Source organism: Tupaia chinensis, unplaced genomic scaffold, assembly GCF_000334495.1.
Source record: "Tupaia chinensis unplaced genomic scaffold, TupChi_1.0 Scaffold000115_1, whole genome shotgun sequence".
NCBI classification, from domain to species: Eukaryota; Metazoa; Chordata; class Mammalia; order Scandentia; family Tupaiidae; genus Tupaia; species Tupaia belangeri.
The window spans coordinates 3205931-3218601 of record NW_006159579.1 but is presented as its reverse complement, the minus strand read 5'-3'; the positions used below and the strand labels follow the sequence as shown (position 1 = coordinate 3218601).

General features: G+C 41.2%; 1 protein-coding gene across 2 annotated transcripts in view; it reads right to left on the bottom strand.

Moving 5' to 3' along the window:
* The window catches only part of PHF20 (PHD finger protein 20), a 168593-nt gene that overhangs the window by 127760 nt on the left and 28162 nt on the right, over positions 1-12671 (bottom strand). For both annotated transcript variants that reach the window (XM_006144080.3, XM_014586145.2), the window contains exon 2: positions 6466-6580. In XM_006144080.3, coding sequence (XP_006144142.1) covers positions 6466-6548 — 83 coding nt within the window. In that variant the 5' untranslated portion in view covers positions 6549-6580. The remainder of the gene's footprint in view (positions 1-6465; positions 6581-12671) is intronic.

Sequence of the window (12671 nt, the reverse complement as noted above, 5' to 3'; positions counted from 1 at the left end):
CTGTTTTTCTCTGGTGAGCACACATGCCCTAAGTAAAAATAATAAAATGAAGTTAAATAAACAAGCAACATTTTAAAAAACAGTTTAAAGGGGGAACAGCAGATGGCATAATGGCTGTGTCGCTGGACTCCTATGTAGTTGACCACGGTTCGAGTCCTAGACCCGGTAGCTTAAACTCACGCCAGGTGCACATATGTATGCGTGCTCAAGATCCCTAGAGGAGAATGGAGGAGAAGGGATCGCGGCATGGCCATCCCCCGTGAGGTGATTTCTTGCTTTCTGTCTCTATGTCTCTGTCTTTCTGGTGAGCGCACATGCCCTATAGCAAAAACCTCTCAAAAAAAATAAATAAACAAACAGCTTAAGCGGTAAAAATTAATAATGGGCAATTAGTCAGAAAATAGATAAATTCAACATTTACTCAGGCTAAAAAAACTTCTAGCAAACAAGGAGTTGACTGGTGCTTCCTTAATCTAATTAAACACATCTACCATGATGCTAGACTAAGTATTACACTTTTTTTTTCTTTTTTGTAAAGCTTTTGGCCTTAGGGCGTGTGTAATTGCCACAGAGAGAGAAAGATAGTGAGAGGGAAAGTGAAAAATCACCCCCTGGAGGATCACCAGGCCATAATCCCTTCTCCGTTATTCTCCCAGAATCTTGGGCACATACGCATATATGACCGGCATCAAGGTACCTGGTCTGAGACTAGAACCACGGTCAGTCATTATCCTTTTTTAAGTTTAATTATTTACTTCATGAGAATAAGAGGTAGAGGGAGAAAGAGACAAGCAATCCAATGGGGTTACATGCCACAAATTTCCCTCCAACCTTCCCAGCCAGCCAGGATCGTAGATGTGTGTACTGGTGTGTGCCAAGCTGCTGAGGAAGCCAACCTACAATCTTATAAACAGAGCCAGCACACCTTCAGCGCCCCACTACCACTCCCTCAAACAGGGCCCAAACACCGTACTTAACGGAGAATCCTCAGATGTGTTCCTATTAAAATCAAACTACAAGACCACTATATCACTATCATTCAACATCATACCAATGTTGTCCCAGTCAATGAACATGAAAGAGAAGAGGAAAAGAGAAAGAGGAAAAAAGGAAGGAATGAAAAGAAACGAGATGCATAAAGACTGGAAAGGAAGAGGCGACATAGTTGTTTGCGGATAAATGTCGGAGATATACAATGGTCTACATGGAAAATCAAAAAAATAAACAGGGGACCAGCAGATGTGTAATTGTTACATTGCTGGACTCCCAGGTAACTGATCGCAGTTCAGTCCCAGACCCAGCCACTTAAAACTCACATAAGGTGCGTGTATGTCATGTCCAAAACCCAGAAAGGAGAATGGAGGAGAAAGGATTGCACCATGGCCATCCCCCCGGGAGGTAATTTCTCGCTTTCTGTCTCTCTGTCTCTCTCTGTCTCTCTGGCAAGCACACATGCCCTATAGCAAAAAGTCTTTCTCTAAAAATAAAATAAATAAATAAACTGAGACAAATATGAAAACATAACAAGTTTTCTGGATACAAAACCAGCATACAAAAACTCAACAGCAATTAAACCCATCACTCATGGCTACCTTTCCTTCCTCTGTCCTCCCACCCTGTTTCCCCTTGATATGATCTCAAAGCAAATCCAAGAAAAACATGCCAGGCACATGTTTGTGTATAGCCAAATTCCTGACAGAACAGAGAAATAAAGGAAAAAGGATTGCAGACGGTGCTTTCTCTCTCTCTTCCTCTCTCTCTCTGGTGTATGCAAGTGCCCTCTAGCAATAATTTTTTTTAGTTTTGTTTTAGGGCACATGAACTCACCATAGACAAAAAGAAGAAAGTAATTCCTTTAAAAAAAAATGTAATGCAACTTATTTCCAAACTCCAACATCATTTCTCAAGAAACTCAACAAATACTGCTGCTGACAGGTGGCATGGTGGTTAAAGGCACTGGACTTCCCCATGGCCAGCCGTGATTCGAGTCCTGGACATAGCGGCTTTCTTCCGCTCGCTTGCTCGCTCTCTCTCTCTCGCTCTCACTCTGTCCCTCTCTGGTCAAATGAAAAATAAATAAATAAATACATACATAAACAAAGTTAAATAAATAATTATTAAAAAAAAAAGAAACTCAATAAATACTACAAAAATTCCCATGAAAGAGTAAGGTCTATGAATACAACAAATAAAAGAAAACACAAAGGGATAAAACCTATCTTACCAGATACCAAGATTTATTTTAAAACAGTATCAATTTTATAATGTGTTATTACTAGTACAGGAGTAAATTTGAATCAATTTAATTCTGAGAATAGACCTAAGTAAATATGGAAATTGATATATAAAACTGGTATTATAGATCAGTAAGGAAAAGACAGACTATCCTATAAATGATTTTGGTGCAACTGTTATTCATTTGATGGAAAAAAAAAAAAAAAACAGTAGGGACCAGTAGATGGTGTAATGGCTACATCGTTGGACTCCCATGCTGTCAATCAGGGTTCGAATTCCAGACCCAGTGGCTTAATCTCACACCACGTGTGTGTGTGCGTGCGGGACCAAGATCCCAAGAGGAGAATGGAGGAGAAGGGATTGCGGCATGGCCATCCCTGCTGAGGGGTGATTTCTACCTTTCTATCTCTCTGTCTCTCTGGCAAGCGTAAGCACCCTATAGCAAAAACCTCTGGGGGGAAAAAATAACAGTATTAGATACCAAGTTCGTCCCATACATATAATCAATTCCAGGTAAATTAAAGACTGAATGTTAAAAATTAAAAACAATGGGACCAACAGATGGCGTAATGATTGTGTGTGGCTAGACTCTCACATGGCTGACCACAGTTCAAGCACAGTACCTGGTGGCTTAAAACACATGCCAGTCACATGTGCATGAATGCCCAAAATCCCAAGAGAAGAATGGAGAAGGGAATGTAGCATTGCCATCCCCCAGGGCATGATTTTCCACTTTCTCTCTGTTTCTCTGGAGAGCACATGTGACCTATAGCAAAAATCAGTCTTAAAAAAAAAAAAGAAAGAAAGAAAAACAAAACCATAACTTTTAGAAGTTTTATGTATCAGTGATAGGAATATAAATTAGAATAAGCATTTCAGAGAACAACTTACAGTTTGTAGTAAAAATGAAAATTTGTATATCATAATACTCAACAAATTTACTACAGCAGAACCTACAAAAACTGTAGTTCAAGATTCATTATGAAGGTTATAAAATCATATCAATGCTCTGGACCAGCATTTGTGTACGAGTATTAAGGAAATTTAAAAAAAAAAGAAATCAGCATGCAATGTATGTTTTAATATCAGTTTATAAAACTTGTGCTTTGGGGCTGGCAAGTGACATGGTGGTTAAGGCACTGAACTCCCACACAGCTGATGGCTGTTTGAGTCCTGGACCTAGTGGCTCGCTTTTTTGCTTTCCCTTTCTCTCTCTCTCTCTCTGATCAAATTTTAAAAGTAATAATAATAATAAGAAGAAGAACCAGCAGATGGCATAATGATTAAGTCTCTGAACTCTCATGTAGTCGACTGTGGTTCAACTCCTGGACCCAGCTGCTTAAAACTCATGCCAGGCATATGTGCGTGCATACCCAAGATCCCGAGAGGAGAAGGGAGGAGAAGAGATTGCAGTGTGGCCATGACTCCTGGGAGGTGATTTCTCGCTTTCTGTCTCTGTCTCTTTCAGTTTCTCCAGCGAATGAACACACCCTACAGCAAAAATCTCTCTTAAAAACATAATAAGGGCTGGCAGGTGGCATGGTGGTTAAGGGTGCTGGACTTCCACATGGTCAACCACAGTTCAAGTCCCAAACCAGGCAGCTTGCTTTCTCATTTTCCCTCTCTCTTGCTCTGTTCCTCAATGAAAGAATTTAAAAATAAATAAATAAATAAATAAATAAATAAAGTTAAATAATTCTTAAAAATATAATAATAGCAAGTAGAATTAAGTAATTTTTTTAAAAGCTGTTTCAGTTAAATTTGTATGTGTATAAGGGTGGGTTCCACACTGGATTTAAATACCTTTTCTATTGTTCTTTGTGGTCAAAAAAAGTTGAAAGCCACTACCCACGAAATATTCTTGCATATGTTCAAAGAGATATTTACAAAGATGTTCACAGTAGCTCTGGGTAGTAAGTGAAAAACTGGAATCTAAATGTCTATCAGTGGAACACATGATAAACAAAATATGGTATATTTAATAACTGTACAAAAGTTGGATTAAATATGTATATATCAATATGGGTAAAACACAAAAGTATACTGAATACAAAAAACAAGATACAAAAAATAAACAAGCAATATATGCCACTTACATCAATTTTTAAAAACACCTAACATGAGCCAGCTAGGTCATGTAGTAGTTAAGGGGCTGAATCCTAGATGGCTGACTGCACAGTTCAAGTCTGAAACCCAGTGGCTGAAAAACAGGCCAGGTGCACGTGTATGCATGTCCAAAATCCTGAGGAGAATGGAAGAGGAGGGATCAGAACCATCTCCATCTCCTCTATCCGCCCGGGTCAGGGGGGTGGGGGGAGCTTCTCACTTTCCCTCCCTCTCTCTCTCTGTCTCTCTCCAGCAAGTACATGAATCCTAGAGCAAACCCAAAAAAGAGAAAAAAAACACCCAACATGATTTTATTATCAGTGGATATATATCCATATATGCTGTATGGTAAAATGGTAATAACATCAATGGACAGGATACAAGCAATTTTAGGATACCAGTTACCTCTGGGAATAAAGGAAGGGAACTGAAAAGGATATAGAAAGTACTTCCATGGGGACCAGCAGTTGGTGTAATGGCTATGTCGCTGGGATTCCATGTAGTCGACCACAGTTCGAGTTCCAGACCTGGTGGCTTGGCTTAAACTCATGTCGGGTACGTGTGCATGTGTGACCAAGATCCCAAGAGGAGAATGGAGAAGAAAGGACCCACCCCACCCCACCCCACCCCCCAAAAAAATATATGTGTGTGTGTATATATATATATATACATACATACACATACCTGGGCCAGCCTGTAGTGTGTTGGTTAAAGGTGGCCAGATCCCACATGGCCAACTATGCAATTCAAGTCCTGGACCCCACATCTTCAGAAACAAGCCAGGCATGCATGCATGTGTACCCAAAATCTTGAAAGAAAGAAGAAATGGAGAAAAAAGGATTGCAGCATGACCATTCTCCATGGGGAATGTTTTCTCACTCCTCTTTCTCTCTCTTTTCTTTTTTTTTTTTTTTGGAAAGGTTTTTGCTATAGGGCGTGTGCGCTCACCAGAGAGGCAGAAAGCTAGAAATCACCCCCAGGAGGGTTGGCCACACCAATCACTTCTCCATTCTCCTCTCAGGATCTTGGGCACACACACACATGCACCCAGCATGAATTTAAGCCACCAGGTCCAGGACTCGAACTGTGATCGACTACATGGAAGTCCAACACCATAGCCATTACACTAACTGCTGGTCCCTCCTCTTTCTCTTTCTGTTTCTCTCTGGCAAAGCACACACACCCTCCAGCCAAAACACACACACACACACACACAAACCACAAAGGAGCTAATTATAGATCATTCAAAGAGCCTAAAAAAACAACTAAATATTCCAAATGTTTCTAATTCTAATAGCACAGACACTTTTCTACCCCAGGCACCTCCCTGTCTCTCTTTCTCTGTCTTCTCAGACCCCAGGCTTGTCAGTTTTCAGATTACCTCCCAAAAGGCTAAACTCTTCCTTATAAAACCTCAAAAAGGTTTGAGTTGTGAAACATCCGCCCTCACCTTAAGCAAATGACCAAATTCTAGAATGTTCTCAACCACAACAATCATTTTACAGTTCGTAAGACCTTTCACCACATATTCTATTATTCAAGTCTCAGAATAATCCTATGAGGTCAGTATCACCATCCACATATTTATAGATGAAGCCGATGCACAGCCAGAGGTCACAAGTCAATGACACAGTCTGCAACCCCTCAGCTTCTGAATCTATCTACCCTGACAGCACCCCTATGTGATGATTATATTTCAGCCATACAACGCCACGCCCAGAAAATGAGAGGGGCTGTAAAAACACGATCTAACCCCTTTCCTCATCCTTCCATCCTTCCTCTCTCTCCTCTCTCACAGATGCAGACAAGAGCAAGACAGTTGCCACTATTAACTCTTCACTTCCCCGCAGCCACTCGTGCCTCTCTTCCCATCACCCCTTCAGATAAACAGACACAAACGGGAAACAAGTATAAACAAGCGGTCACTGGACAGTGCCCTCCACACAGAGATCCCTCCACCGCAGAGAAAGAACATTCCCACGGCTTTAGACATTAGTCTCCTTCTATCTTCCAAGAGTAGAGAGCCGGAAAACACCACAGAAAAGCCTAGACTACCAGTCATTGTCAGTGCTGGCAAAAATTCTTTACTGAAGGGCTTTAATTAACAGAAAAATGTAAAAGTACCAGTTTTTTAAACGGTCCCGGGCTTCCAACTGGGCTCCCACTTCAAAGCTGATTCCTCGTCTGTTAGGTGGATGCTTTGTCATTTTCAGTCATCAACGGGGCTGCCTTTATTCTCCTGAAAAAGCCAATTAAATATTTATGAAACTTAGGCAAAGTCTGCCCAGAGTGTAGCATCATTCACTACACACCAAAAACAAACAGGCATATTCAAAACACAAAGCTCCATGAAACCCTGCCAGCGCCCTCCTTCACGCCTGCCCTCACTGTACACAGGTGCGCCCTCCACTGCCCGCGCCTCCTCTGCAGGAGCATCCTGTGGCCTCTGAACTGTGAAGAGACGCTGCCTTCAACACTGCTTCCCAAGCAAGGACTGGCCTACGAGGGGCACCCTCGGACCTTCAAAAAGCACTTGCACTCATGTTAAATAAAATTTCATCACTTGCTGCTGCACTCAACCAATATTCGTTCAGAGACCTTAAAGAAACAGCCAAGACCAAATCAAACAAAGTTCCTGCCCTCCAGAAGCCTTTAGTCTATAGGAGGAAGACAAAACCTTAGCCAGTAAGTAGGCCACAGTAGTGCACAGTGGCTGACACTGCTACTCAGCAGACCGAGGCCACAGGGGAAGTCTGATTCCCTGCCCACCTAAAAAGCCAGGTGTGGTGGAAAAAACCTCTAGTCCCAGCTGAGGCAAGAGTTCAACATAGCGAGATCCAATCTGAAAACACCACACGCGCACACATGTCTACACACACACAAATTATAGCCAGTGAACAGGTCCATGAAATAACTTCAATTACCATGAAATTTCAGGACTATCTGTTAAGTAGCAAATGAAAGCTAACACACTGATACTTGGCCCTATACTGATACTTTGGGAAAACTGGACAAAAAAGAACAAAATATACTTTATTTGACCTGTGCATATTTTCAACTTCTTGAGTTCATTCTGACCATTAAAATTTTCCTAACTGTCCATTTTATATAGATTTTTTTTGGAGAGATTTTCGCTATAGGGCGCGTGCGCTCGACAGACAGAGAGAGACAGAGAGACAGAAAGCGAGAAATCACCCCCCAGGGGGGATAGTCACGCCGCAATCCCTTCTCCTCCATTCTCCTCTTGGGATCTTGGGCACGCACGCACACACACGTGCCCGGCGTGAGTTTTAAGCCACCGGGTCCGGGACTCGAACCGTGGTCGACTACGTGGGAGTCCAGAGACATAGCCATTATGCTAACTGCTGGTTCCCTAGATTTTTCAACTTTATTAACATGATGAACTAGAACAGTACCCAAAAAAATAAATAAATAAAAAATAAACGTCTCTTTCCATTGCCTTTGAATCTGAAGTCACCACTTAAATCCCATCATTCTCAATCCTGTATTGTGGATTTATGCTCTCTTCCTTTCTTTTTTTTTTTTTCAAGTTTTTTGCTATAAGGTGCATGTATTCACCAGAGAGAGGCAGAGAGAAACTAAGAGAGAAGGAAAGTGAGAAATCACCCCCCAGGTGAATGGCCACACCACAATCCTTTCTCCTCCATTCTCCTCTCAAGATTTTTGACATGCTTGCACCCACCACATTTTTCGAACTGCTAGGTCTGGGACTTAAACCATGAGTCAGCTATGTGGGATCCAGCACCTTTATCACCACACCATCTGCTGGCCCCCTTAGTTTTCTTTATTTTCTTTTTTAAAAATATTATTTTTAATTCCATTTGTTCAAATTATTTTTTAATTTGATTAGAGACAGAAAGAAAGAGAAAGCAAGAAAGCAAGCCACCAAGTCTGGGAGTTGAACCGTGGTCAGACATGTGAGATTCCAGGGTCTTTAACCACCATGCCACCTGCCTGCCCCCCCTTTGTTTTCTTTATCAAGACTTTGAGTACTGGAATTAGCGGTCTTTTGGGGAGTGTTGGGGGTAGGGCCAGAAGGCCTGTGCACTTACCAGAGAAAGACATTGACAGAGTGGGAAAGAGAAAGCATCCCTGATGTGGTGTAGTCACACCACAATCCCTGATCCATCATTTCTCCATTCTGTCAGGATTTGGGGCATGCATACACATGTGCCCTGAAGATCTGGGACTCAAACTGCCGTCAGGCATGTGGGATCTAACTTCCTTAACCACTAGGCTATAGGGCCAGTACAGTGGTCATTTTCTTTACAGGTAAAATTTATCTTTACAGGCCTAGTTTTGTTTTTTGGTTTTTGGTTTTTGGGGCTTTTTAAAAGATTTTTTTATTTTATTTTATTTATTCATTTATTTTCATTTGACCAAAGAGAGACACACAGATAGAAAGAGGGAGGGGGAAACTGAGAAAGCAAGCCACCAAATCCGGGACTTGAACCGTAGTCGGCCATGTGGGAGGGTCCCATGCCTTAACCACCATGCTACCTTGCTGGTCCCCCAGTTTTGTAATGCAGCTGTAATACTCTGCTCAGAAGAAGCTGGATCCTACATGGTGACCATAGTTCAGACCCTAGACTGGTTAGCCTAAAACATGCAGGGCGTGTATGTGAGTACCCAAGATGTGGTGGCATAACCAGAGTCTGTGGAGGTGCTCTTCTCTCTCCCTTTCTTCCTCTTTCACATTCATGCACACATGCTCTGTCATGAATAAAGAAAAAAAAAATTATCTTTGGGCCAGCCCCTACAGCTCAGCGGTTGAGAGAATGAGATCCCACATGGCTGACCACAGTTCAAGTCCTAGCCCTGGGGGCTTGAAAAACACAGCAGGCACATGAGCGTGTGTGCCCAAAGTCCTGACAGGATGGAGGAGTGGAAGAGAAAGGATTGTGGCATGACCATGTCCCACTGAGGTGTGCTTTCTCTCTCTCTCTCTCATAAGTGAGTGCACAAACCCTATGGAAATAAAAAAAGAAAAACACATGATCACAACTAAACAGTAGGGCCAGCAGATGGCATTGAAATTAGGGCAGCTGGACCCTACATGGTTGATTGTACAGTTTGAGTCCTGGACCTAGCAGTATGACAAACATGCTGGGCACATGTGTGTGCATGCCCAAAATTCCAAAAGGAGAGAAAAATGGAGAAGAAGGAATTGTGATGTGACAGTTTCCCATGGGGTGCTTTTTCATTTTCCCTCTCTCTCTTTTCCTCTGTGTTTCTCTTTCAAGCACATGTGCCCATGCTCTCTGACAAATTATTTAAAAAATAATTTTTTAAAAAAGTTTTAGATAGGCCATCTGTCAGAAAAGTGGCTCCCCCAAAAAAAGAACAGTCCCTGGGATCACTGAGGTAATCTGTGACATGCCAAATGCAATCAGAGGGGTTAGGGGTAGTTCTGATAAACACACGGCTGCTCTGAGCTCTCAGGGCACTTACACAGGACAATTCCATACAGCAGACAGCCTTAACTCCTTCCTTCCACTAAACTTTGGATCCTGACAGCGATTCTGCCCAAACAATGCCAGAGCACTAAAGAGCAATCAAAGGTTGCCTTATAGCAGGAGCATGAACTTCATAATGAATGAATACAAAAAAAAGAAACACTGGGGCCAGCCCCATGGCCTGAAACACTGAAACTCATGTACATGGCCTACTAGTTAAGGGAGCTAGATCCCATATGGTCGACCACAGTTCAAATCCTAACCCCTGTGACTTGAAAAACTTGCCAGGCACATGTGAATGTGTGCCTGCTCAAAATTTTGACACGATGGAAGAAATGGAAAAGAGACCGTAACATTGGGGGAGTGCTTTCTCCATTTCTCTCTTCTTCTGTTTCTCTGTCCCCATCTGGCTAGCACATGTGCCCTCTGGCAATTTAAAAATAAATAAATAAATAAATAAATCACTGAAGTGGGTCCTCATATCTGATGTGTGATGCCACCAGATCTCGTGAAGAATTTGCTTCTAATTATTACATACAAAGGCAAGATGCAAAAATTGCACCACTTTGAGCTCACACTGAAACTCATGTACAGGGCCAGCAGGTGACGTGGAGGTTAGGTTGCTAGATCCTGTGGCCGGCTGTGCTATTTAAGTCCTAGACCCAGCAACTTGAAACTCACACCAGGCACGTGTGTATGCACACCCAAAATCCCATGAGGAGACTAAAGGAGAAGGGACTGCAGCATGGCTATCCCCTGGGAAGTGATTTCTCACTGTATCTCTCCCTCTATCTTTCTGGTGAATGCACATGCCCTATAGCAAAAAAAGGGGGAAAAAATCTCTAAATAAATAAGTATTAAAAACTTATACATTTTGGGGGGCCAGCAGGTGGCGTGGTGGTTAAGGTGCTGGACACTCCCACATGGCTGACCATGGTTCGAGTCTCAGACCTGGTAGTTTGCTTTCTCATTTTCCCTTGCTCTTCCTCTCTCTGTGTCTCTCTCTGGTCAAATGAAAATAAATGAATAAATAAATAAAATAAATTTTTTTTAATTATACATTTAATGAGGAAGGAAAAAGACTAGAAAAAAATAGGTTATAAGTGATTATTTCTTTCCTCTTAAATGATTTTCTAAATTTACAGTTTTTCACAATAGAAATTTTCCATGAGAAAAAAATGCATAACGCAAAGAATGAGCTATTAAACAACCCATTCCAAAGAGCTGGTATAGAAAAACACATAAACAAAATCAAACTGTGGTAGGAGTGTGTGACAACTGTAATTAAGTTGAAACCTAACTGAAAAACTGTAAGCAGGAGTGTTTCAAGTATTTGGACCCTAGGAAAAAGTGTCAGAGGTTTGACTGGCTTTGCCTAACACTCTCCAAAAAAATGAGACATCAAATCTGACATGTAAGTATAATCTAATCAGTAGAAGAGTCTTCATTTTGGCTTGCTTAAAGTGCCATTTCAAATTATCTATCTTTTATCTTTCACTTCATGCATACTAAGTAATATTTTGATTAGTAGTTTGCCCTCCCAGAGTGTATGAAAACACGGTACCCAATGGGAAGAAAGACAGAGTAGAACTGAACACTCATTGAGGGGTACTCTTTGTCAGGCTGTATTTCGGGGACGGTTCCTCTTACAGAGGTAATGTAAATGTAACAATGGAATGGGGTTGAATGCTTGGCTTGAATCTACAGCTCCAACCCTTACTGGCTGAATACATTTACATAAATTACTTAACCCCTATGAATTTGTTTCCTTTCTGTAAAAATAGGTTTGGAGATGATAACAGTATCTATCTCCAAGCAGTGGGTGTGAAGATTAAATAAAATAATCCATTTCAAGAACACAGAGCTGATACAAAGTAAAAGCTACATACTTAGTAGCTATTAATAACTGTATTGTCACAGAAGATATAAGGCTTCAAGTAACTTGGCTCAAGTTAAGGTGCCAAGTGACAGACCCCAGAACAAAAGCCAGATCTGCCTGATTTCTGAACTAATTCTTTCTCTCACACCATTCCCTACAGGTACCCCAGGAGGCTTTCCATTAATATACAGGAATGAGAGAGCAAGACAGTGAATGAATAGAAATGAGTAAATTATTCCAATGGCCCAAGAAATCCAATTCCTCTTGAGGCTGAATTATCAAAGAGTTCTTCCTAATCATGCACTAAAACTTGTTTCATTATAACACAGACCAGTGTGTTTGAAGTTTCACACTCTGAGATCACACAGAACAAGACTAAGAGCTAATCTGACTTTCTTTTCTCATCGATGATCCTTCCAACCCTCGAGGGTGGCACAGTTTTGTTTTTAAATTTCACATTAATGAGCCTTATAAGTAAGGAACTATATTGAAAATTAGTCTAAGACAGTCCCCTGCTGCAATCTACCAAGAAAGACAAACACAACATTGAGAAGAACTAGCTTTAACAACAAAGGGGAGGGAAGAGACGGGAGAAATCATCTAAAAATATCATTTTAATCTGACAGCATCTACAAAAAATTAAAAACGAGTACAATACAGAAGCCGGAATTTCTAAAAAACAAATACTGAAGAAGTACATTTTTATGTCTTGCATTTAGTTTTAAACAAATCATTTTTCTGAAGATGCAAGAGGATTAAGATTCTGTAGTTTTTAACTCATACATTCTTCAGGGCCATAGCTTTTTTTCTCCCAAAAGAATCCAACTTCCAGAACAAGAAAAAAAGGGAATATGTTCAATACACATACCAGGGAAAACTGACTATGAGACAAAAATCTGATGCAATCTGTACTCATGCAGAACTCCATTTTAAAGATCTTGGCAGGACTTCAAATTACGCCTTTACATTCAAAT